General features: G+C 49.6%; 1 protein-coding gene across 2 annotated transcripts in view; it reads right to left on the bottom strand.

Moving 5' to 3' along the window:
- Positions 1-4860: 4860 nt before the first annotated feature.
- LOC105483143 (peptidyl arginine deiminase 2) overlaps positions 4861-23652 on the bottom strand; it is a 51829-nt gene continuing 33037 nt past the window's right edge. For both annotated transcript variants that reach the window (XM_011743827.3, XM_011743828.3), the window contains 9 exons: positions 22021-22124; positions 21148-21259; positions 19964-20071; positions 16732-16883; positions 14040-14184; positions 13216-13309; positions 9448-9533; positions 8158-8286; positions 4861-7354 (listed from right to left, as the gene is read on the bottom strand). In XM_011743827.3, the coding sequence (XP_011742129.2) occupies positions 7121-7354; positions 8158-8286; positions 9448-9533; positions 13216-13309; positions 14040-14184; positions 16732-16883; positions 19964-20071; positions 21148-21259; positions 22021-22124 (1164 nt within the window). In that variant the 3' untranslated portion in view covers positions 4861-7120. The remainder of the gene's footprint in view (positions 7355-8157; positions 8287-9447; positions 9534-13215; positions 13310-14039; positions 14185-16731; positions 16884-19963; positions 20072-21147; positions 21260-22020; positions 22125-23652) is intronic.

Raw genomic sequence — 23652 nt, 5'->3', positions numbered from 1 at the left:
CGGATTCAAGCAATTCTCCTACTTTAGCCTCTCCAGTAGCTGGGATTATAGACGTGCGCTACCGTGCCCAGCTAATTTTTGTATTTTTAGTAGAGACAGGGTTTCGTCATGTTGGCCAGGCTGGTCTTGAACTCCTGACCTTAAGTGATCTGTCCTCTTGGCCTCCCAAAGTGCTGGGATTATAGGCATGAGCCACGGTGCCCGGCTAGAAAGCTGTTTCTGAGATGTAGTCAAGAGCAGGAGCTCAGTGGGTGGGCTCTGGAGCCAGACCACTCAGGTATGAATCCCAGCTCTGCCATTTCCTGCTGAGTAATCTTGAGCAAGTCACTCCCTCTCTCTGAGCTTCAGTTTCCTCATCTGTAAGGCGGGGATAACAGCCTCACAGCTTAGTTTTGATAATTAGATGAGATGACGAATGCAAAGTATTAGGTCGAACCGTCAAAAATCGCCTCTATTTGACCATTTTGACCTTCCAAATGGGGTTTCATATAGTTCCACCTGGCGGGAATGCAATCAGTGTTTAAGAAATGTTTGGGCTGACTTTTCTGCTTCCATTGCCTAGCTGAACAGATGTTTCATTCTTTTATTCAAAACACATTTGCTGACCACCAGCTATGAGCCAGGAATTGCCATCAGTGGGAAAACAAAATATTCCCCCCCTTTTTTTTAAATTATACTTTAAGTTCTAGGGTACATGTGCACAACGTGCAGGTTTGTTACATATGTATACATGTGCCATGTGGGTGTGCTGCACCCATTAACTCGTCATTTACATTAGGTATATCTCCTAATGCTATCCCTCCCCCCTCTCCCCTCCCCACCATAGGCCCTGGTGTGTGATGTTCCCCTTCCTGTGTCCAAGTGATCTCATTGTTCAATTCCCACCTACAAGTGAGAACATGCAGTGTTTGGTTTTCTGTTCTTGCGATAGTTTGCTGAGAATGATGGTTTCCAGCTGCATCCATGTCCCTACAAAGGACACGAACTCATCCTTTTTTTGGCTGCATAGTATTCCATGGTATATATGTGCCACATTTTCTTAATCCAGTCTGTCACTGATGGACATTTGGATTGATTCCAAGTCTTTGCTATTGTGAATAGTGCTGCAATAAACATACGTGTGCATGTGTCTTTATAGCAGCATGATTTATAATCCTTTGGGTATATACCCAGTCATGGGATGGCTGGGTCAAATGGTATTTCTAGTTGTAGATCCTTGAGGGATCGCCACACTGTTTTCCACAATGGTTGAACTAGTTTACAGTCCCACCAACAGTGTAAAAGTGTTCCTATTTCTCCACATCCTCTCCAGCACCTGTTGTTTCCTGACTTTTTAATGATTGCCATTCTAACTGGTGTGAGATGATATCTCATTGTGGTTTTGATTTGCATTTCTCTGATGGCGAGTGTTCCCCCCCTTTGTGTGTGTGTGTGTGTGTGTGTGTGTGTGTGTGTGTGTGTGTGTAATGGAGTCTCGCTCTGTCCCCCAGGCTGGAGTGCAGGGGCATGATCTTGGCTCACTGCAACCTCTGCCTCCAGAGTTCAAGCGATTCTCCTGCCTCAGCCTCTTGAGTAGCTGGGATTACAGATGCCTGCCATCACGCCGGCTAATTTTTGTATTTTATTAGAGACCAGGTTTCACTTTGTTGGCCAGGCTGATCTCGAACTCCTGACCTTAGGTGATCTGCCTGCCTTGGTCTCCCAAAGTGCTGGGATTACAGGCATGAGCCACTGTGCACGGCCGGAAAACAAAACATTCCTTTTAAAGACTGAACATATCTCTTCAGCTCTTCAGTAGCGCAGTAGCCTGCGCATGGGGCCTTAGCATGCTGGTCAGAGACTGTTAGTCATCTTTGGGTATAACCAGGGCTGTCAGAAAGCAGACTTTTGCTGGTGGAAGGTGAGGGGTCGAGGCCAAGCTGGCGTGGCCTGAACCCAGCAGTTTCCTTACAGACTACCCAGAGAAGACCTTTGCTTTTTCAAAGATCAGGGCTGAAAAAGAGCCCAGCTGGCCAGGGGGATGGGGTGAAGGTCTTTCACATCAACCAGGCTTGAGACAAGGCTGCAGAGCTGGGCTTTCTGCCTGGGGGCATCCTTTTTCTGCATGTGCAGCTGGAGAAGGGATCCTACATGCTGCCATTTGGTGTCACTCACTGTATTTAGTTGCTAATAACTTTTCCATCAGCCCCTTGGATCTGATACCACTTGGGTGAGGATCCTGCATGAATCTCACTGGTGAGGCAGATGGATTCCTGGCTGCTTTTTGTTTCGGGGGAGAGACCTCCCCCCAACCACTTCCATGGGGTTTTGGCTATGCCAAGGTGTGGCTCAGATCCCATCTGGAATGCTGGAGGAATCTGAGATAACAAGCTGCTCTCGCCTGAGACTCCAAGTACACATTTTAGATTAAATGCAGAATCAGTTGTATCCACAGGAACAGTGAGAGTAAAGAGAGGACCTGGTGGGGTGTTCCCATCTTGACAGTGGGCAGAGGGAACTTGGCCAAAGACAATCACGTTGCAGAGAGAGAGGGAGGTCCTGGTAACTTGGCAGCAGCCATGATTCAGACAAGAGGACTTTCTGGAAGGGCAAGGGTCTGCATACCAGGGCCAGTGATGGTTCGTATCTATTTTACATTTCTCTTTTCAGTATTATAATAATAAACTTTTCTTAACCATTGCAGTCAAACTAGCTGGACTCTGGGGGTTTAAGGAATGTGCCTATTTCCACAATTGGCTCTCAGCCTGGCAGAGAAGATTCTAGAACAATACCTTCCAATATGATAGCCACTTGTGGCTATTGAGCACTTAAAATGTGGCTAGTCTGAATAGATGTGTGATATAAGTATAAAATAAACATTAGATTTCAAAGACTTACTACCAAAAATGAGAATGTAAAATATCTCACTGAAATTTTAAAATTTGGATTACATATTGAAATGATAATGATTTGGATAGATTGGGCTAAAGAAAATATATTATTAAAATTAATTTCACCTGCATTTTACTTTTTAACTGTGACTACCAGGAAATTCAAGATCACATTATGTAGCTTGCATTATATTTCTATTGGAAAGTGCTGCTCAAAAGTCTCAAGGTGACACTCAGTGACCCTGAGGTGGGTGATTGGCCAAGATGTGAAAACATCACCAGGATGAACTTGTTGAACATCCCAGCATCCATTGGGGAGTTGCAGAACTAGGTGGATCAGGAAATCCATGAAAGATTGGCCTTGCAGTGGCTTGGACCACATTAGTTGGGTATAAAATGGATTTCAGCAGAGCACAGTGACTCACGCCTGTAATCCCAGCACTTTGGGAGGCTGAGGTGGGCAGATCACAAGGTCAGGAGATCGAGACCATCCTGGCCAACATGATGAAACCCTGTTTCTATTAAAAATACAAAAATTACCTGGGTGTGGTGGTGCATGCCTGTAATCCCAGCTACTCTGCAGGCTGAGGCAGGAGAATCACTTGAACCAGGGAGCTGGAGGTTGCAGTGAGCCAAGATCATGCCACTGCACTCTAGTCTGGCAACAGAGCAAGACTGTCTCAAAGAAACAACAAAACAAACCCCCAAAAAGGGGATTTCAGAGGCCTGGTCCCCTGGGTTAAGCCTGGGAGTAAGTCAACCAGTGATTTTCATTTTGCAGTGGCCTCTTTAAAACAATGGCACCAAGATATTTGTCCAGAAGCCCAAGATGGGACTAAGGAGTGAGAAGGGCCCCAGGTGTCTCCCAAGAACTTGGAAGCAGCATCTAGACTCAGCAGCCAATCAGGTGGCTCTGTTTTAGGGCCTCAGGAGTTTGTACACAAAGACCCTGTTAGATCACGGTTATGTTGTACGGATTTTCATACCATGGGTCAAATCACAAATACTTATGTGTAATAGCTTTTTATTAAAAGAACACAGCATCACCCAGAGCAGTGGACCTGGCTGGTGACCTGCCCAGACCCTCTTCTGGTTGTGGCAGCCCATTTCTCCAGCCTGTGACTTTGCTCCTAATCCCAGTTGTGATCTTTAGATGGTTGTCTGTGAGCTCCTGGTACCCCCTCGCCCATTCAGAGGGCCACAGTCCCCACAGCCAATGACTGGTGCAGACGGACAAAGACTCAGCCTCCAGACAGGACAGCTCAGAGGTGCCATTTGTGCTCCAGAGCTCTCCAGGGATCGGGCTGAGGCTTCACCTCACACTCTTGTATAGTTTCTTCCCCTTCCTTGGCCTGCTCCCCCAGTTCCCATCTTGGTTTCTTCTGGAGGCTCTTTTTTTTGAGACAGGGTCTTGCTCTGTCATGTGGGTTGGAGTGTAGTGCAGTGACACAATCGTGGCCCCCTGCAGACTCCACATCCTAGGCTCAATCTATCCTCTTGCGTCAGCCTCCCGAGTAGCTGGGACTACAGGCATGTGCCACCATGCCCAGCTATTTTTTTAAAATTTTTTATAGAGATGGGGATCTCACTATGTTGCCTAAGCTTGTATGCAACTCTTGGGCCCAAGTGATCCTCCCGCCTCGGCCTCCCAAAGTGCTGAGGTTACAGGCATGAGCCACTGTGCCTGGCCCTTTCTTAATAAATCACTTGTTGTCAAATGCTCATCTCAGGGTCTGCTCCTGGGGAACCCCATCAGAACAACATGGTCAGACTTTATTGCAGGTACTGGTCTTCACCTTTGGGGGTGGCCATGTAATATGCAGTCACTGAGTGTGTGGGGGATTCCGAACCCTCAAGATATCTACGCTGAGAGCCCAGACCCCGTGCGCAGAACAGCAGGGGCTGCAGGACCAGGAAGGCCCAATATGTGGCTTGCCTCACTCCAGGCCATGTCTATGAAGCAGCAAAGAACATCACACCAACAGCCATGTGACTTCCCCTTGGACCATTTATTTCATTGTTCTTTAGTCGAGCTCTTCCCTAAACATCTTTAGATCTCTACCACAGGCTCTTTTCCAGAAATTTGAAACTGTGTTCTTCTTGCCATCTTCACGACACCCCCTGCCCTCTTACATAGGATATTTCAACATCAAGGTGGAAACAGGAACTTAGCTGAGTTTTGCAACAGAGAAGCATATTCTAGGCCTACATTTATAGAAAGTGGGGGTGGGGAAGAGCCATGAGTCCACAGGGGTACATCCACACCGAGGGTCGTCACACTGGGTGGGCAAGTGAGATGGGAAACGGTGTGTGAGTCCTGGGAGCTTCAGAAACATCAGAAATTACCAACATCATTGGGGAAAGCCTTAGAAAAATCTATAAAGACACACTGTCTGCACGTGGGAGGCACTCACTTCCCCCTAATGTAGACTAAAAAAAAAGAAAGAAAACCCATAAACCCACATTAACCAAACACACACACACATGACAAACTCTAAGTCTCCAGACAGACACCCTCAAATAGGCACTTGGTGTTTTCAGCTCTGGGGCTGGAGAGATCTGGGGCTTTGGCCTCCAAAGGCAGGAGTTGCTGTCCCCAGAGAGGAGACAACAGCTTCTGGAGGCTCTGGGGACTCACTGGATTGGTACTGGCCAGCTAGATGGGAAGGAGGGCTGTTTAAAGAACACCCCCTTCCACCACCCATTTCACCATGACAGTGACTTGCTGGAAGTTTTGTGCCCTGAGGATGAATTTCTGAATATAGTGGGCTGGCATTTCTAAAGAACGCATCACTGAAGGGGCAGGGGCTGGCCTTTAAATGTGAACTTTGCATGTTGGGGACTGATGGGTTCCATGCCAGTAGGGACCAGGTCCAGATTGCTACTAACCACTGTGTTTGCAGAGCCCAATGCCGTGCCTGGCGCTTAGGGGCATACAACAAATGTTTGTTGAATGGTTGAAAGAAATAATCCCAAATGAAAATCTTGTTCCTCCAAGAATATAATTACATTATAACCTTTTCATTGGTTATAAATTGGTTCTTCAAAATGGGATTATAATTCCTTTATTCTTCTGGCCCTAAAGGAACTTTTAAAGATTGAAATTGAGTCTTTTCACTTGGAGCCAGGAATGAATCTGGATATGTCCAAATGAGAGGGTCTTTGGCAAATGCACTGGTGAATTTCAATGGGATAATCAAACCACTCCTAAGCTGGCAGCTGATCCAAAACTGGCTGTTGGGCTGGAGGGCAGGCCAGGGTCCTTATGTGTTGGATGTGGTGTCTGGGACGAGGGGCTGGTCACTTATTATGCCCCAGGGAAGGCCTGATTCTGGCTGCTGGTGAACAAGTTCTTGTCTAGCTGCCTGGACAGATGGCATCAGGAATAAAAAGGAAGAAAGTCAAGGCAGTGGGAGGAGGAAGGTCAGGGACTGACCAGAGAATCAAGGACCAGGCAAGAGAGGATGGATATGGCTGACCAAGGGCATCTTTACACATTGAACTCTCAGGCCACAAGTATGCTGGTCTGGGGAGAACTCCCCATGCATGCGGGGGAACCTGCATCCATGAGACAGATGAGGTAAAAGGAGCATCCCACACGTGGGGAAACCTGCTCAGATGAAATATTTCCAGGAAGGTTCTAAGCTCACTTACTGGACCCTCAGGGAGTGGGGAGGACTAGCCAACAGTGTCCATGCTGCAGAGAGAAAGCCAAGAGGATTTGACAGATTGGTAAGGAATGAAAAATTGGAGGTGGCCACCTGGAAACCCTAAGGGAGGTGGATTTGAAATGATGATGGCAGTTCAAGATACGTCTAGGGTCCTGGGGTCCTGGGGTCCCTTTTCATGGATTCTACCTTGATTTTCAGAGCATGGCTGCTGGAAGAACTGGCGATCCCAGAATCTCCTTCCCTTCTCCCCTCATTCAGTGTCAGACTAGAGACTCAAAATTCTTTGGGGAACGGTTTGGGCACATGGTTTGCTGTGTTTTGTTTTGTTCCTTATGTCAGGGCTATAGAGACACTGGCCCAGCTATTTTCAGCAGGGACAGAGTCGAGGCTCACTGGGGATGGCTTCAGAGGACACTGAGGCCCCGCTCCGGGAGGGCAAGGCACAGACACCCCAAATCCCACCCCACGTCCCAAAGGTCTCCCAGCGGGGCTGTCCAGTCCATGTCAGCAGAAGGCTCTGGGCATGTGAGGGGTCTGGAGAACTCAGGGAAGGAGGCAAACACCAGGGCCCCTGGCAGGTCAGGGCACCATGTGCCACCACTTGAAGGTAAAGGGCTTCCTGCGGACGTTGGTGCCGCAGTGGACTTCCCCCAGAAACTTGTGGTAGGCAGAAATGTCGTCGATGAAGGTGCATTCGAGGCCCAGAGGCTCCAGGAGGCCGCGCACGTGCATCTCCAGGCAGCACTCCTCCTCCACCTGTGGCCCGAATGGCTTGGGGATGCCCAGGTCCTTGTCCAGCACGATCATGTTCACCTGTGATGGGGGATTGTGATGGTAACAGCTTCCATTTAGTGAGCACCTACTATACACATGCCCGTCTTAAGCTCACTGAACCCTCACAGCAACCTGTGAAGTAGTAACTGTGATTGGATAGGGACGGAGTGGGTCTAAGTCACTCACAAATGGCAGAGCTGAGGCGGAAAACCAGGCAATCTGCCTCTGTATGTATGTGTGTGCAAAAGCATTCACATGTCTGTACATGTATGTATACATGGCTATATATGCATGCATCAGTGTGTACATGTACATGTGTATGAATGTGCACACATGCGTGAGTATGTATGCATTTGTGTGTGCATGTGTATTTCTGTGTGTGCGTGTGTGTGTATATATGTTCATGCTGCACGTGTTTCTGTGTGCACGTGTATGTATATGTGTCCACGCATGCACGTGTGTTTATGTGTGCGCATGTGTGTATATATGTGTCCATGTGTGCATATGTATTGTTCTAACCTCTTTCTATGTTATGGAAGACTCTCCTCTATGTAACAGGAATCCCTCCTGTACATAAAGGACTTTTAATCTTTTGCACAGCACTTTCCTATCTGTTAAGAAAAAGGGTTCCCAGTATCTCAGTAAGCAGCTAGGACGAGCATATCACCCCTAGGAGGAAATGGAGGCCCAGAGAGGGCAAGTGCCTGAGGTGAGGTCACACAGCAGTGCAGCCAGGATTGGGACCTGGGCCTCCCCATTGGACAGCCTCAGTTGAGGGGTCCTTCTGGATCTGGCTGCCCTATACTGGCATGGGGCGAGGGTTGGGGTCTGCAGGGCCTCACCATGTTTGGGAAGAAGGCTCTGGCGCGGTGGTCCTTGTCCATCTTGAACAGAGCGGGCAGGTCAATGATGTCCTGCTCTGTCAGTCCCAGCTCCTTCTTGAGGATGTCACGGTTCCAGTCCAGGCAGCGCTGGGAAGGAGAAAGGAGGGAGGGCATGCAGGTGAGGGGGACACACACCTGCCACCTTGTCAACCCCATCCCAGTCTGCAGCACCAGGCCAGGGGCCCCGGCACTCCAGAGAGACTTCTAGCACTCAGTGGGCACCTCTGCAGCCTCTCCCCGGCCCTGTCTACCAGGGTTCAGGACAGAGGATGGTCACAGATGTCAGAGCAGCAGCTGCCATTTCCCCAGCACTCACTAGAGCCGGTCCCTGTACTAACTGTTTCCCACACAGCACCTCAGTGACCCCTTGGGCCACCCAACACTGATGATTTTGGTAATAACAAAAGCTAATGTGTACATGTGCCTGGTACTGTCTAAGGGCATTACATAGACTGCTTATTTAAGCTCCAGCCCTGTGATACAGATGCTATTATTATCCCCTTTTAATTTTTTTTTTTTGAGACTGAGTCTTGCTCCATTGCCCAGGTTGGAGTGCAGTGGCATGATCTCGGTTCACTGCAACCTCCACCTCCTGGGTTCAAGTGATTCTCCTGCCTCAGTCTCCCAAGTAGCTGGGATTATAGGCGCCCGCCACCACGCCTGGCTAATTTTTGTATTTTTGGTAGAGATGGAGTTTCAATATGTTGGCCATGTTGGCCTTGAACTCCTGACCTCAGGTGATCTGCCCGCCTCGGCCTCCCAGAGAGTTGGGATTACAGGCATGAGCCACCACGTCCGGCCAAAATTTTTATTTATTTATTTATTTTGTAGAGACAAGTGTCTCACTATGTTGCCCAGGTTGGTCTCAAACCCCTGGCCTTAAGCAATCCTCCCGCCTTGGCTTCCCAAAGTACTGAGATGACAGGCATGAGACACTGTGTGTGGCCCCCATTATCCCCTTTTTAGAGATGAGAGAACCAAAGACAGCCTTAGTGAGTTGCCCATGGGCCTACCGTCCCAAGTGAGGGGCGGCACAATTTGGCACTCCTTTAACCCTGGGACTTTAGCCCAGAAGTAAAGCAAGGAGGCTGGCTGAATGCTGGTGGAGGCTCTTCCCCGTGCTGCTGTGCTCCGGGTCAGGAGCTCCTGAGCCCTCGGCCATTCTCTACGGAAGGCCCAAGGATGTGAGGGCCTGAGCCTCATCCCTCCCAGGGGCCCTCTGGCCCTGCACCCCTGCCCTGCCCTCACCTGAAAGTACAGGTTCTCCTGCACGAGGCTCTCGTTGGACAGAATCTTGTTGATGGTGATTCGTTTGCTGCTCATCCCACCCAAGCCTGCGGGGGTCAAAGGACAGGGGATGGTCAAGCTTTAGATACCCAGGCTGGGTGTTCCCCTTTTGCCAAGACCCTCCAGTCCCTGGGCTAACTGCTGGACTGGGACTGGGGAGATGGGGCTGGGGACAGGCTGGATCACAGGAGGGCACTCCCAGGAGAAATCAGGCCCCCTCTGTCTGGGAAGGGCAGCACACACTCTTTTCTCCAGTGTTGACTATGACATCTGAGCCAGGACAGTGGTGGCAGCTGCCTTGCTCTCACTCCGGCCAGTGGGATCAGGGGTGGTACAAGTAGCCCCCTGGTTCTCCCACCTAGAGCCTGCTCCTAAGGATGAGCAGCTGACCAGCATGAATGTGGCAGAAGCAGCATGGCCAAAGGAGACACCCTTCCCATTTTCCAGAACTGCCTCATCTTGGCTGCTGCTCGGGAGTGGCCTGCGTCTGGCTCCCATACCACATGATGGCTTATATGGCTTCCAGCTTAATTAGTAATGCCTAATGCTCAATGAGCACCTACTATGTGGCCGACACTCTTCTAAATGCTTTACATTGAATTAACTCATGGATCCTCCCCACATTTCTATGGGGTAGTCGCTACTCTGAAAAATGAGGAAACTGAGGCACAGAGAAGTTATGTGATTTATCCCAGGTCTTACACTAGGAAGTGGCAGAGTTGGTGTGCAGATCAGTCTGATTCCAGAGCCTATGCTCTTAACCTATTATTTATTTATTTATTCTTTTTTGGCCTCATCTGGGAAGAGCCTGCTGGTCAATTACACTTCCCAGGTTTATAGCTGCATAGCAGCAAAGATGCCCAGCTATAAGCTGGATGTAATCTTTGAGGCTTAGGGACTCAGAAGGCAGGGTCCCGGTAGAGACAGAAAACTTTAGGGATCTGTGATTTTCTAAAACTGATCCAAGTTCAGGGGATAGGTTCATATAAGCATTTTTCTGGAGGGCAAGTCTGTAGTTTTTATCGTCTTTTAAAGGGATGTGTTTTCCCCCAATGTTGTAGGCTCTGATCCAGCAGAGATCCTGGCTCTTTGGCATCGCCTGGTTCACCTTCCTCTCCAGGTCTCCTGTGCACTTCCAGTCTCTGCTGACTGCACATCCACACATCCTCTCTATGTCTGTTCCAATTATGTGAATGTCTAAGTCCAGGAAATAATGTCTCACTCCAGTACTGACGACAACGATGTCTGACCATGCCTTCTGCCCATCAAAATCCACTTTTCTTCCTGTCCCCAAACTGCATTATATCTATTTTCTCTCTATCTCTCTTTCTAAAATACAAGGAGAAATCTGGGGCACTGCATGTCCCTATTTGTACAAAAATAATGGTCCCTATATCCTATGGGTAGGTTTTGAGGGTATGTTTAATATTAGAGAGGAAGCCTCCAGGAAGTCAGGACTCAAGCTTGCCAATCCAAGAACAAACTTCCCATTGATGGGGAATTTAAAAAGGGTGGTGGTGTTAAATTGGTCTTGTCTGTCCTAGACACCAGTGACAGTCAGGAACACTGTCTTTGGATCTGAGGGGCAGTCATGTATCAACCAGCTATGGGAGTGGATACCAAGCAGAAAAGTGACAAAAGTAATTTAAGAAAAAAACAGGCCGGGCACGGTGGCTCACGCCTGTAATCCCAGCACTTTGGGAGGCTGAGGCGGGCAGATCTTGAGGTCAGGAGATCGAGACCATCCTGGCTAACACGGTGAAACCCTGTCTCTACTAAAAATACAAAAAATTAGCCAGGCATGGTGGCAGGTGCCTGTAGTACCAGCTACTCGGGAGGCTGAGGCAGGAGAATGGCTTGAACCTTGGAGGTGAAGCTTGCAGTGAGCCGAGATCGCACCACTGCACTATAGCCTGGGTGACAGAGCGAGACTCCATCTCAAAAAAAAAAAAAAAAAAGTATAATGGATATAGAGAGTGCTGATGCTTAGCCAGCATTGTAGATGTGTTTAATGTCCCGGAACTGTGCCCTTACAGATGATTAAAATAACAAATGTAGGCCGGGCACGGTGGCTCACACCTGTAATCCCAGCACTTTGGGAGGACAAGGCGGGTGGATCACGAGGTCAGGAGATCGAGACCATCCTGGCTAACACGGTGAAACCCTGTCTCTACTAAAAATACAAAAAAAAATTAGCCAGGCGTAGTGGCGGGTGTCTGTAGTCCCAGCCACTCGGGAGACCGAGGCAGGAGAATGGCGTGAACTGGAAGGTGGAGTTTGCAGTGAGCTGAGATCATGCCACTGCACTCCAGCCTGGGAGACAGAGCAAAACTCTGTCTAAGAAAAAACAAAACAAAACAAAACAAAACAAAACAAAAACAAATAAATGTATTAGATTAGGTATATTTTATCACAATAAAAAAGGTATTGGACATAAGGATGGCAACAGCAAAACATTGGGGACTACTAGAGTGGGGAGGGAGACAGGAGGGAAATAGTTGAATGACTAACTATTGGCTACTATGCTCAGTACTTGTGTGATGGGATCATTCATATCCCGAATTACACAAAATACTCAGGTAACAAACCTGCACATGTGCCCCCTAAATCTAAAACAGAAGTTGAAAAAGAAAAAAAAAAGTATGAGGAATTTGCATGGTGTCTGTAACCTGGCTGGCTGTCTCCACCTGATCATCTTTCCCTCTTTCCATGATTAATTCAAATCCAAACCTCATCCCGTCTATATATGTCCCAATTATGTGAATGTTCAAATGTAGAAGATCATGTCTCACTCCTGGGCTGACAACCACGATGTCTGACCATAATATGCCTTTTGCCCACCAAAGTCCACTTTTCTTCCTGTCCCTAAATTGTATTGTATCTATTTTTCTCTCTATCTCTCTTTCTAAAATACAAGCTCCTTGAATGCAGACTGCACATCAGTTTTCTTTTCTTTTTCAAAATTTTTATTATAGAGAGGCTGGGTGTGGTGGCTCATGCCTGTAATCCCAGCACTTTGTGAGGCTGAGGCAGGTGGATCACCTGAGGACAGGAGTTCAAGACCAGCCTGACCAACATGGCGAAACCCCATCTTTATTAAATACAAAAAATTAGCTGGGCTTGGTGGTGCATGCCTGTAATCCCAGCTATTTGGGAGGCTGAGGCAGGAGAATCACTTGAACCCGGGAGGCGGAGGTTGTAGTGAGCCAAGATTTCATCATTGCACTCCAGCCTGGTCAACAAGAGTGGAACTCTGTCTCAAAAAAAAAAAAAAAAAAAAAAAGTATTATAGAGATGGGGCTCTCACTATGTTGCCCAGATTGGTCTTGAACTCCTGTCCTCAAGTGATCCTCCTGCTTCAGCCTCCGAAGGTGTTGGAATTGTAAGCATGAGCCACCAGACTTAGCTGCATGTCAGTTTTCAACCATTTAACCCTCCACTGGGTCTGCTGCCATTTAAAGTATACACTAGGCCTTGAAGATGTGCTATGCACTGCTGGTGACACTAAGGAGCTATGGGCTGCTCACAGTCCACCCAACCACAGCAAAGGTCACAGGAGGCCAGAGGTTCTTCCCACCATGGTGACCTCACAAACCCCGGATCAGGCCAGACACCCAGGGAAGTGGAACTGGGTGCTCAGGGACAAAGTGCTCATCTGCCCCACCCTCCCGAGGGTCTCTCTGGGGCCTCCAGCTCGCCACTTCCTGCCAAGGCCCTGTGACCACTTACCTTTGAACATGATGGCCTCTCCATGGCCGTCCTTCTGCTTCTCTCGGAAGAGCTTGTAGCAGGCCGAGGTGCTGGCCATAAGCAGCAGGAATTTCTCCAAGAGACAGTCCAGAGGGACAGAGTCAGCAGTGGGAGGGCACCCAAGGAGCATGGGGGAGGCCCTGCGCTGAGGACCCATTGCCTTGCCTGCTCATTGCCTCAGGCCCCCAACGCCGAGTGGCAAAGGCTGCCGGGGAGGGTGTTCTCTGCTTCAGAGGAATATTTCTCACCTTTCCTCTACCTCAGCAATGTCACCAGGTCAAGGCTCAGAGCCAAAGGTGGCCTTGGACAGGACTTCTCCAAGTTGCCAAGCAGCCACGCAATTTGCAGGGAATTTCCAGGGTATGAAGTTGTACCCATAAGAAAATGAAAGAACCTCTTTCCAGTGCCACAGGTGCATACTCTATTTCTTTCTAGAGTGTTATCACCAACACAGTAGCCACTAGCCTTGTGTGACTATTGAACACTTGAGCTGTGGCTAGTCTGAATTGAGATGTATCATATGGGTAAAATCCTTACCAGGTTTTGAAGATTTAGTATGAGAAAAGAATTTAAATCTCTTGTTAATAATTTTTAGGTTGATTACGTGTTGAAATGCTAACATTTTGGATTTATGGGGTTAAAATTTTACCTGCCACAGCAACAACATGCAAACCAGCTTCAGCCTACTTCCTCCTTCCTTTATGCTGTCTGGTTCCCCTAGCTCTTGCCCTCTGCTGGCAGGGGCTGGTAATATATGGGTTTGCTGCTACCCCATTCCCTCCAGCCACAGGGGGCTAGCTTACCTTTGTGCCAGGGATGGGGACAAAGGACATGAACTCATCCACGTGGCCCACAGTCAGCCAGTCCGAGTAGAGCTCCACGGGCGCCTGCACCTGCTGGGCCTTCAGGAAGTCACGCACCACCTTGGTCATCCTCCGACCACCAGACCTGGAGAAGGGAGGAAGAGGAGTTTCAGAAAACTACCCACCTTACCAGAGGGCCTGCAAAAGGAGTTTGGTCTCTGGGACCCATCCCGGACCCAGAGTGGCATCAGCAGAGAAGTCCCAGGAAGGAGACTAGGTTGGGTTAAGAGACCCCGGCACAGGCAGTAAGGCGTTTGAGTCCAAGGGGAAAGAAGTATGTGTTAGTTGCAGCTGCGGCCTGTATGAAGGGCAGGGAGCCCAGACCTCAGCCCTCGAGGGTGCCTGTGACTGTGCGGAGGCCACATTCTGTGTGTGAGAGTCCCACCTGGCCTGCCGGAGGGGGCTAGGGCACAGGAGGGCTCCCAGATCTGCCCTCATCCACGTGCTTCTTTGCTACATTAACTTCTACTTATTTTAATCTTTTTTTTTTTTTTCCTGAGATGGAGTCTTGCTATGTTGCCCAGGCTGGAGTGCAGTGGCATGATCTTGGTTTGCTGCAACCTCTGCTTCCCAGGTTCAAGCAATTCTCCTGCCTCAGCATCCTGAGTAGCTGGGACTACAGGCATGTGCCACCACGCCCGGCTAATTTTTGTATTTTTAGTAGAGACATGTTGGCCTCCCTGAGCTCCTCAAGGGGATTGGGGGCCCCTCCCTGGGCTGCCCTGACTCCCTGTCATTTTTTCTGTCGTCGTACGTCCCTCTATTTCATCAGGGTCTATGTGCATGCCTGAGACCTCTGCCATCTCCTTGAAGGCAGGGGCTGGGCCTCCTGTTTGGGACCCTGTGCCTGACACAGGGCCTGGCACTTGGCTGGTGCTCAGGAAATGGTTGCTGAGTGAATGAGTGGCCACTGAGTGGAGGGAGAAGGAGGCAAGAGTGGGCAAACAATCGCTGCCTGTGCCAGTGGCCTTCCCACAGAAGGATGAGCATCCCATGTGACTCGGAGGAACCTGGTGCCCAAATCCTGGCTGATCCCATCTGTGCAGGCTCCTGGCAGCCCTTTTGTGGCATGAGAACCTAAGGTATTCACTCTCTCCCCAGCGACTGCCCTGACAAGGAAGAATCTTTTCACTGGCTGGTGGATCAACTGGGCAGGGAGTGAGGAGAATCATGCACAGGCCTGGGAGCCAGGGACTCACATTTCTGGGGCAGGACCACATCTGCTCATACCTCTTTTAAGTACGGTATTCCTGAGGATTCATTGGTATGCTCCCACTCATACCTGTCAGTGTTCCTTTTCCGGACTCCTCCCTCCCTTCCCCAGCTGATTTATTTAATATTTAATTGAATTTAATTTTGTTTTCTGAGACGCAGTTTCACCCTTGTTGCCCAGGCTGGAGTGCAATGGCACGAGCTCGGTTCACTGCAACCTCTGCTTCCTGGGTTTAAGTGATTCTCCTGCCTCAGCCTCCTGAGTAGCTGGGAGTACAGGCGTGCGCCACCACGCCCAGCTAATTTTGTATTTTTAGTAGAGACGAGGTTTGTCCATGTTGGTCAGGCTGGTCTCAAACTCTGGACCTCAGGTGATCCGCCCACCTCAGCCTCCCAAAGTACTGGGATTACAGGCGTGAGCCACCGCACCTGGCCTAATTTTTTTTGAGACAAAATCTCTCTCTGTCACCCAGGCTGGAGTACAGGGGCATGATCTCAGCTCACTGCAACCTCTACCTCCCAGGTTCAAACAATTCTCATGCCTCAGCCTCCCAAGAAGCTGGGATTACCACTATGCCTGCTAATACTTGTATTTTTAGTAGAGACGAAGTTTTGCCATGTTGTCCAGGCTGGTCTTGAACTCCTGGCCTTAAGCAATCTGCCTGCCTCTGCCTCCCAAAGTGCTGGGATTACAGGCATGAGCCACTGTGCCCAGCCTATCTATCTGTCTGTCTATCTATCTATCTATCTAACTATCTATCTATCTATCTATCTATCTAACTATCTATCTATCTATCTAACTATTTATCTATCTATCTATCTATCTAACTATCTATCTATCTATCTAACTATCTATCTATCTATCTTTGAGATGAGGTCTCTTTCTGTTGCCCAGGCTGAAGTGCAGTGGCCTGATCTCAGCTCACTGCAACCTCCACCTCCCAGGCTCAGGTGATCCTCCCAACTCAGCCTCCTGAGTAGCTGGGACTACAGGTGCATGCCACCATGGCTGGCTAATTTTCATATTTTTTGTAGAGACAGGGTTTGCCGTGTTACCCAAGCTGGTCTCAAAGCCCTGGACTTTGAGAATGATCTGCCCACCTTGGCCTCCCAAAGTGTTGGGATTACAGGTGAGAGCTACCGTGCCCGGCCAACCAGCTGATTTATAATCTCATTATACGCCTTTCCATGTGGGGAAGAGAGTTGTTTATTTAGTTATATATTAGATCCTAAATCACACGAAGATGTAAAGATTCGCTTAATTTTCTTTCCAAGGGTGTCAGTCTCTTAACAGGAAGTCGTGGGAGGGAATAATTCTCCCAGCCACTTGCTCCATGTGTGAGCAACCCAGGCCACCCTAAAAGAGAAACAGTGACCTCCCCACTCCCCCAGCCCCCAGCCCCAGCCTGGCTTCTCTTACAGAGGAAAGCTGCTCCCGATGAGGATGCGGCCAAGAGGGTATGTCTTGCCGTTCACGGTCACTGGGGGACTGACCTCCAGGTTTCCAAACGAGTCAAGGCTGGTGACAGGCTCAAAGAGGGGCTCCCGGGTCACGTAGCCAAAATCTGGGCCCTAGGCAGAGGGCACACACCTGCATTAGTCTTCTGCAGCCAGGGTCCTCAGCCCCCAAGCCAGCTACCCTCTTTTACCACCTTCAGTCTGGGTCTGTGGGCACTTAGTTTCTAGGCGGGTTGTCCATGGTCTTCCTATGATTAATAAAGAGCAGGGGGCCTGGGCATGGGGAGGCTGAGTGTGTGAGCATGTCGGTGTAAGTGTGAGAGTGTGTGTGAGAGTGAGTGGGAGTATGAATGTGAGTGTGTGGGCATCTGCATTCCTGTGTGTGCCTCTATTTCCCAAGCACAGATACATATCGGTGATTTCAGGATTAGTCCCCATTTTATGCTATGCACTTTCAGTTTCCCCATCTGTTTTGTTGTTGTTGTTTGTTTTTTTTTTGAGATGGAGTCTTGCTCTGTCACCCAGGCTGGAGTGCGGTGGTGCGATCTCAGCTCACTGCAACCTCTGCCTCCCGGTTCAAGTGAGTCTCCTGCCTCAGCCTCCCCAGTGGCTAGGATTACAGGCAAGCACCATCCCTGGCTAATTTTTGTATTTTTAGTGAGATGGGGTTTCACTGGGTTGCCTAGGCTGGTCTCAAACTCCTGACCTCAAGTGATCCACCCACCTTGGCCTCCCAAAGTGCTGGGATTACAGGGGTGAGCCACTGCGTCTGGCCCATTTCCCCATCTATAAAGAGATACCAGATTAGGTAACCTGAGGAAGGGGAGCAGCTTGTATTATTACTGTGCAGTAAGAGAATTTTGCATCCTGACCCATTGTCATGTGACTTCTGGCATCCTCCTGCAAAAGGAATGTACTTCCCTGCCCAGTGTCAGACTTGGTCACATGACTTGCTTTGGCCAATGAAATGTGAGCAGAAGGGATGCATGCCAGTGAACAGCAGAAGCCATAGGAACCCCCACGTGTGTCTGCCAACTCTTTGACTTCTCCCTGTGCTAGGAGAATGGCATTTCCCAGACTGGGGCTGCTCTGGCACCTTGAGTGCTAGAGTGAGGAAGGCATGAAGAAGCAGAGTGGCAGACCAGCATCAGCAATCAACAAGGAATGCCAGTAAGACACAGGCCTTTGCTGTTGTCAGTCATGGAGATTTCGGGTTGGTTTGTTACTTGGTGAAGCTGACCAATACATGTAAAAGTGGCAGCTGTGAATATACATGCCATCTCAACCCAGTCTCAACCTGCCAGACTTGCCACTGAGCCCAGAGGAAGCCTCAGAACCCTTCTTCACACAGAGCTCCAAAAAACTGGAGTTAGCACACAAGACATAACCCCATTGGCCCCTGAAATTTAAGATTCCTCTCATGACTTTTGGGGTACAAATACAGGAATCTTGTTTGGGAGCTTGCACTGGGCTTGGGATGAAGCTTGCCTGACAAAATCCAGTGGAGTAGGAGGATGTGGCTTATCCTGGCTCAGCTAAGAGGCTCCAGGGACAGCTGAGCCCATGCGGTGGTTGGCAGCAGCTTAGCGCTTTCTCACCTTGGGGCCCCAGCTGGCAACATGGGAGCTTGCCGAGGCTGGGGTGCTGGGGCTCTACAGCACCATACAGGTGGGCAGGTATGCAGCACAAAGCTGGGCCTGGTCTGGGCCTCAAGGAACAATGCAGCCGGGGGCCTTGGAACCAGGCCAGCCTGGAATACTAAAGGCAGGTGGTGACCTGGAAAGGCCTCGTTTCTCATGCCTGTGGCAACCATTGCTGGTGGTTGGTTTGACCCTACTCATCATAGTGTTAGGGAAAGTGGACAATAGGCTCACTGAGGACAGGGCCCAGGGAATGATAACCGTAACAACAGTGAATAATGGTCATTATACCAGCCATGGCACTGATGCCTTATATAACGCTTTCAATCTTCACAACATTCTGTGAGACTGATATCATTTCTATCCCCATTTTACAGATGAGGAAACTGAGGCTTGTGGAAGGTAATTGCTTGCCCAAAGTCACATGGCTGCTAAGAGGTGCAATCAGGACTCAAGACCAGGTCCGCCTGACATTCCAAAGCTCTGTGCCGACGCCATTGGCTCTAGCATCTCCTTGTGAACAGGGCACTGGGTTAGGAATGTGGGGCAGAACAGGTGTGAACCTGGCACAGGGTCAGCTCCGGGCAGTCCTGGCGTCTGACAGGAACGCTGTCCTGCATGTGTCCTTGGGAAAAGTCCCCTGACCTACTCCAGTCTCTTGTTTCATGCCCTGTTCAAACCTCCCCCAGTGTGTTCAGGGCAGAAGAGTGCAGACAAAAGAAAGATTGATTTCAGTTCTGCCCTCACACACTAGGTTGTTGAGGGCCTAAAAGGGGAGTGAGAATGGCTTCCAGAATGGGAGGAGTCAGATGGCTTAAAAACAAACACACAAAAAACATGGCCAAGTACAGTGGCTCACGCCTCTAATCCCAGCACTTTGGGAGGCCAAGTTGGGCAGATCACCTGAGGTCAGGAGTCCGAGGCCAGCCTGGCCAATATGGTGAAACCCCATCTCTAGTACAAATACAAAAATTAGCCAGGCGTGATGGTGCATGCCTGTAATCCCAGCTACTTGGGAGGCTGAGGCAGGAGAATCGCTTGAACCCGGGAGATGGAAGTTGCAGTGAGCCACTGCATTTCAGCCTGGGTGACAGAGCAAGACTCCGTCTCAGAAAACAAAAACAAAAACACACCCACACATGCACCGAAAACCATAGCCTCAAGGTGCTGATGAACTTGGAAGTCGGAACCATGATTTTTGACAATTGCCTAACTATGTTTTTTTCTTCTTTGAAACTTACTTAACTCACTTTGCTGCAATTTGGAGGGGAAGGGCAGCACCAGGGACCAGGGCCTCTGGAACTAGATCTTACTCTATTTCCCTTAGCTCCCATTTCCCACTAGAAAACGCTCCATGTTTTGGAAAAACATCAGTTATCAGAGCAGGAAAGGACCTCAGAGGCAGCTATCCCAAGTGACCCGTTTTGCAGAGGAGAAACAGAGGCTCCAGGCAGCAGACAAATGTGTCAAGGTGGCCCAGGGTCTCCTGACCACTCTGTCTTATGAGAGTCTCTGGGATCATCCTCCATCCCCAAGTGGCCCTAAGCATCTTACCAGGAGCTCCTTCACAGGAAAGTCCTTTAGGTTTCCATCTCGGGGGGAGTCCAGCACCACGGGGAAGCCTTTGTGGGGGGCCTCGATGTAGCCAAACTCAATCTCATCCTGCAGGGACACCAAGGAGAGCTGTTAGATGAGCCCAAGGGACAATTTGTGCACATGGGCAGAAAACTCGAGAAACACAAGAGCATCAATGAAAAAGAATGTCTATCTTGTTCCCCATCCCCTGGTCCCCCATCCTCCTCCCCTCACACTGATGATGGCAGCATAGGTGTCCACAGGCGGTCTCTGCACATCACAAGCAGGTTTCTTACCGATATCAGCTCCATTTTTTTTTTTTTTTTGAGACAGAGTCTCACTCTGTTGCCCAGGCTGGAGTGCAGTGTCATGATTATGGCCCACTGCAGCCTCAAACTCCTAGGCTCAAGCGGTCCTCCTGCCTTAGCCTCTGAGTAGCTAGGACTACAGGTGTGCACTACCATGCCAGGCTAATTTTAAAATTTTCTGTGGAAACAGGGTCTTGCTATGTTGCCCAAGCATGTCTTGAATTCCTGGTCTCAGGCAATCCTCCCACCTCAGTCTCCCAAAGTGCTGGGATTACAGGCATTATCCACCATGCATGGCCTAGACCTCACTTTAAAAAACACAATAACCAGGCGTGGTGGTGCACGTCTGTAGTCCCAGCTACTTGGGAGGCTGAGGTGGGAGGATTGATTGAGCCCGGAAGGCGGAAGTTAAAGTGAGCTGAGATCGTGCCACTGCACTCCAGCCTGGGTGACACAGCGAGACCCCGTCTCAAACAAAACAAAACACACAAATAGCAAACAGCATCCTGAATATGTTTTCCTTTGAGTAACAACTTAACTCGAAGCACATCCTGTATCCATATTGAGAGATTGGCTTCATCCTTTGTAGCGGTTGCACAGAACCTCCGGGAAGGCTGTTACTCAGTCCTCCACGGATGGACATTTAGGTTGCTTTGCAATCTTTTGCTACTACAAGAAGCAGCACTGCAGTGCGCTGCCTTGTATGTTCATGTCTTTGTGCACGTGTGCAGATATGAGCTGACAAAAGAATCTCCATCTGCAGAGCTGCTGGGTCCAGGCAGTTTACATGAAGCCGACTCTTCTTTGCCTGACCCCGGGGTCATGTCCTTCCCAGCCTGGACCTGGACTCCTCACCTGAATCCAGCGATCGCCTCGGTTTATGTACTGGAAGCAGACCTTCAGGTCACAGTTGGTTTTCTCCACCAGGTTCTTCACCTCTTTCAGGAACAGGTAATTATCCTTCATGCTGAGAAATTGGGGGAAGAAGGAGAGGCCAAGAGAAAGGGTGAGGAGGGGCCAGAGTCATCGCCCTGAGATGGTGACAGCAGCTGGTATCTCTGGGCTATGCTGGGCAGATCAGTCTACACCTGTGCTCACGGCCACCTTTATAAAGGCTGCTGGAATCAAAGGCCAAGTAAACCCACCCATTCATGTGGCGTTTGTCAAGGTCATGAACAAATAAAATGAGGAGGGGAACTCTCACCCCCACCTGTCCCAATGCCTTACACCTCTGACTCCACAGATTTTCAATTAAGAGCTATGCCTGGCATGAAGATGGGATGCATGTGAGGACCCGAGGGGTCCCTTTTGGGTTGCCAGACATCTAATCATAGGCACTTTTTCCCTTGGTTCTCATCTTGCTATTGTGGACCTAGCTCATAATAGGTGGTCAATAAAAGTCTGTTTAATGAATGAGTCAGATGAGCTGCATTTCCACTGCATAGGAGGTTGCTAAGTGCGTGGTAGGGGGTTAAGCAAGAGAACAGAAGGGCAGCTATTATTTTTAGAGTATACCCTGCATGCTGGATCTTGGATAAATGCTTTGCCTGCTTCGCCTCATTTAATCCTCACCGTGACTCTATGATGTGGGCATTTCAGAGAGGCTGAGAAAGTTGCTAAAGGTAACACAGTGGTAAGTGATGGGGCCAGGAACTAGACTCATGTCCATCTGACTCGGCTCTTGGCCACTCTGCCATGCTGCCTCTCCAGGCTGGGGCCACCCCTTACCAGCATACAAACACCGACACAGGAGGCAGGATGTTGGGGGTCATGATCCACGGAGCAATTCGGAATATCACGGTGTCCGTGAAGATGGGTGTCAGGGGAATGTCCTGGGTGTGAGAGACAAGGCGTGGGGGGTCAAAAGGTCTTGTTAGGGTGCTTTCTTTGCCTGCCTTTCAAAGCGGGTGAAACTGATGACTGAATACATTTCCTGAGTACTTGCTGTGCACCAAGACTGTGCTAAGTACTTTCACACGTGCCAATTCTTTTCTGCCTTCCAACCACCACAGGAGGTAGATACTGCTATGATCCTCACTTTTCAGATGGGGAAACTGAGTCATGGGGCTGTTAACTGCCCAAGGTCACATAGTTGGTAAGTGGTAGAGCCAGGCTTTACACCCAGGCAGTCAGCTGCTGAGTTCACGCTCTTAACCACTGTCCTATCTTGTCCAATCAAACTTCTCTTCCTGAAATCGCCCCACGCAACGGTTGAACCAGCCCCACGCCTTCCTCTGTTTTTGCCCTGGGCACCTTGCCCTTTTCTGTGTGTGGGCATTTTGGCATTGTTTTGGGTCAGTTTTGCTATGTACAGACTGTTTTGTTTTAAGGAATGGTCAAGCAGCTTGCCTGGAACCCGAGGGAAAGTGAGGTCTGATTCCAGGGTTCCTTTGTGGGGCTGGCTTTCAAAAGCTATAGGAAATGGACCCCATCCTTGGTGGGGAGGTGCGGGGGTGGGGGGACTGTTGCACGGCTTGCCTTGCTTGCCGTGGTCTGCCTTTTGAGTCTCTGTGGGTGCTTGAGAGATCCTGGGGTTCCGGTTGCCCTGGGCATGGGTGCCATCAGAAGCCCCATCCCTGTCCTCTATCCTGTTGGCTTTGCCTTTTGCGCTTCCCAGGGAGCTTGAGGGTGCCTTGTAAGTAGAACTTTACAAGTTTGGATGCTCACAACCACCCCAGGCAGCAGATGCTTTTTGGATTTTCTGTCTTATAGATGGAGAAAGTACGGCATATTACCCTTAACTAAGGAAATTAACAGGAAGCTTAATTCACTTGCCTAGTGTCTTGTGGTGGTTAAACCAGGAGTTGAACCTGGGCAGTCTGCTGCCAGGGCTCATTCTCATACATCTCAGCTAGATCCAGCCTCACCCTTGTATAGCACCCATTGTATCCTTTCCCAAAGTGGCCTGGGGATAAAAATGAGGGGCTCTTGTGTCTGTGAGAGCAGGCAGGTCCCTCCCTTTTTTTCTGAGTGAAACAGGGTGGGCCTGAGAGACTAGGGTCTGGGGATGAAAGGTCTTTGTGATGAGAGGTTCCTGTGCACACAGCATGCCCTCAGTGAGGCGGGCTTCCCTAGAGGGACAGGACCTCTTCTTCTCATCCAGCTTCTCCCAAAAGCAAGAGCAAAGCTAGCTGAGACGCCTGGCCCCAGGGTAGGGCACAACCTGAAACTGGGATTTGGGGTTCAGCCTGCAGTCAGAGATGGTATAACCCACAGATGGGGGAGAGATCAGAGTAGGGCAGGAAGTACAGAGCGCACAGTAGGTGGTCAGCAAACCCCACCTGGGTGGCTGCTTAGAGCCTTGTGCTAATCAGCAGGACTCTGGGCCTCAGACCTAGGCAGGGAGCAGGGAAGGCCAGG

The sequence above is a fragment of the Macaca nemestrina genome, chromosome 1, assembly GCF_043159975.1.
Source record: "Macaca nemestrina isolate mMacNem1 chromosome 1, mMacNem.hap1, whole genome shotgun sequence".
Taxonomy (NCBI): Eukaryota; Metazoa; Chordata; class Mammalia; order Primates; family Cercopithecidae; genus Macaca; species Macaca nemestrina.
This window is presented reverse-complemented; position numbering and strand designations above follow the sequence as displayed.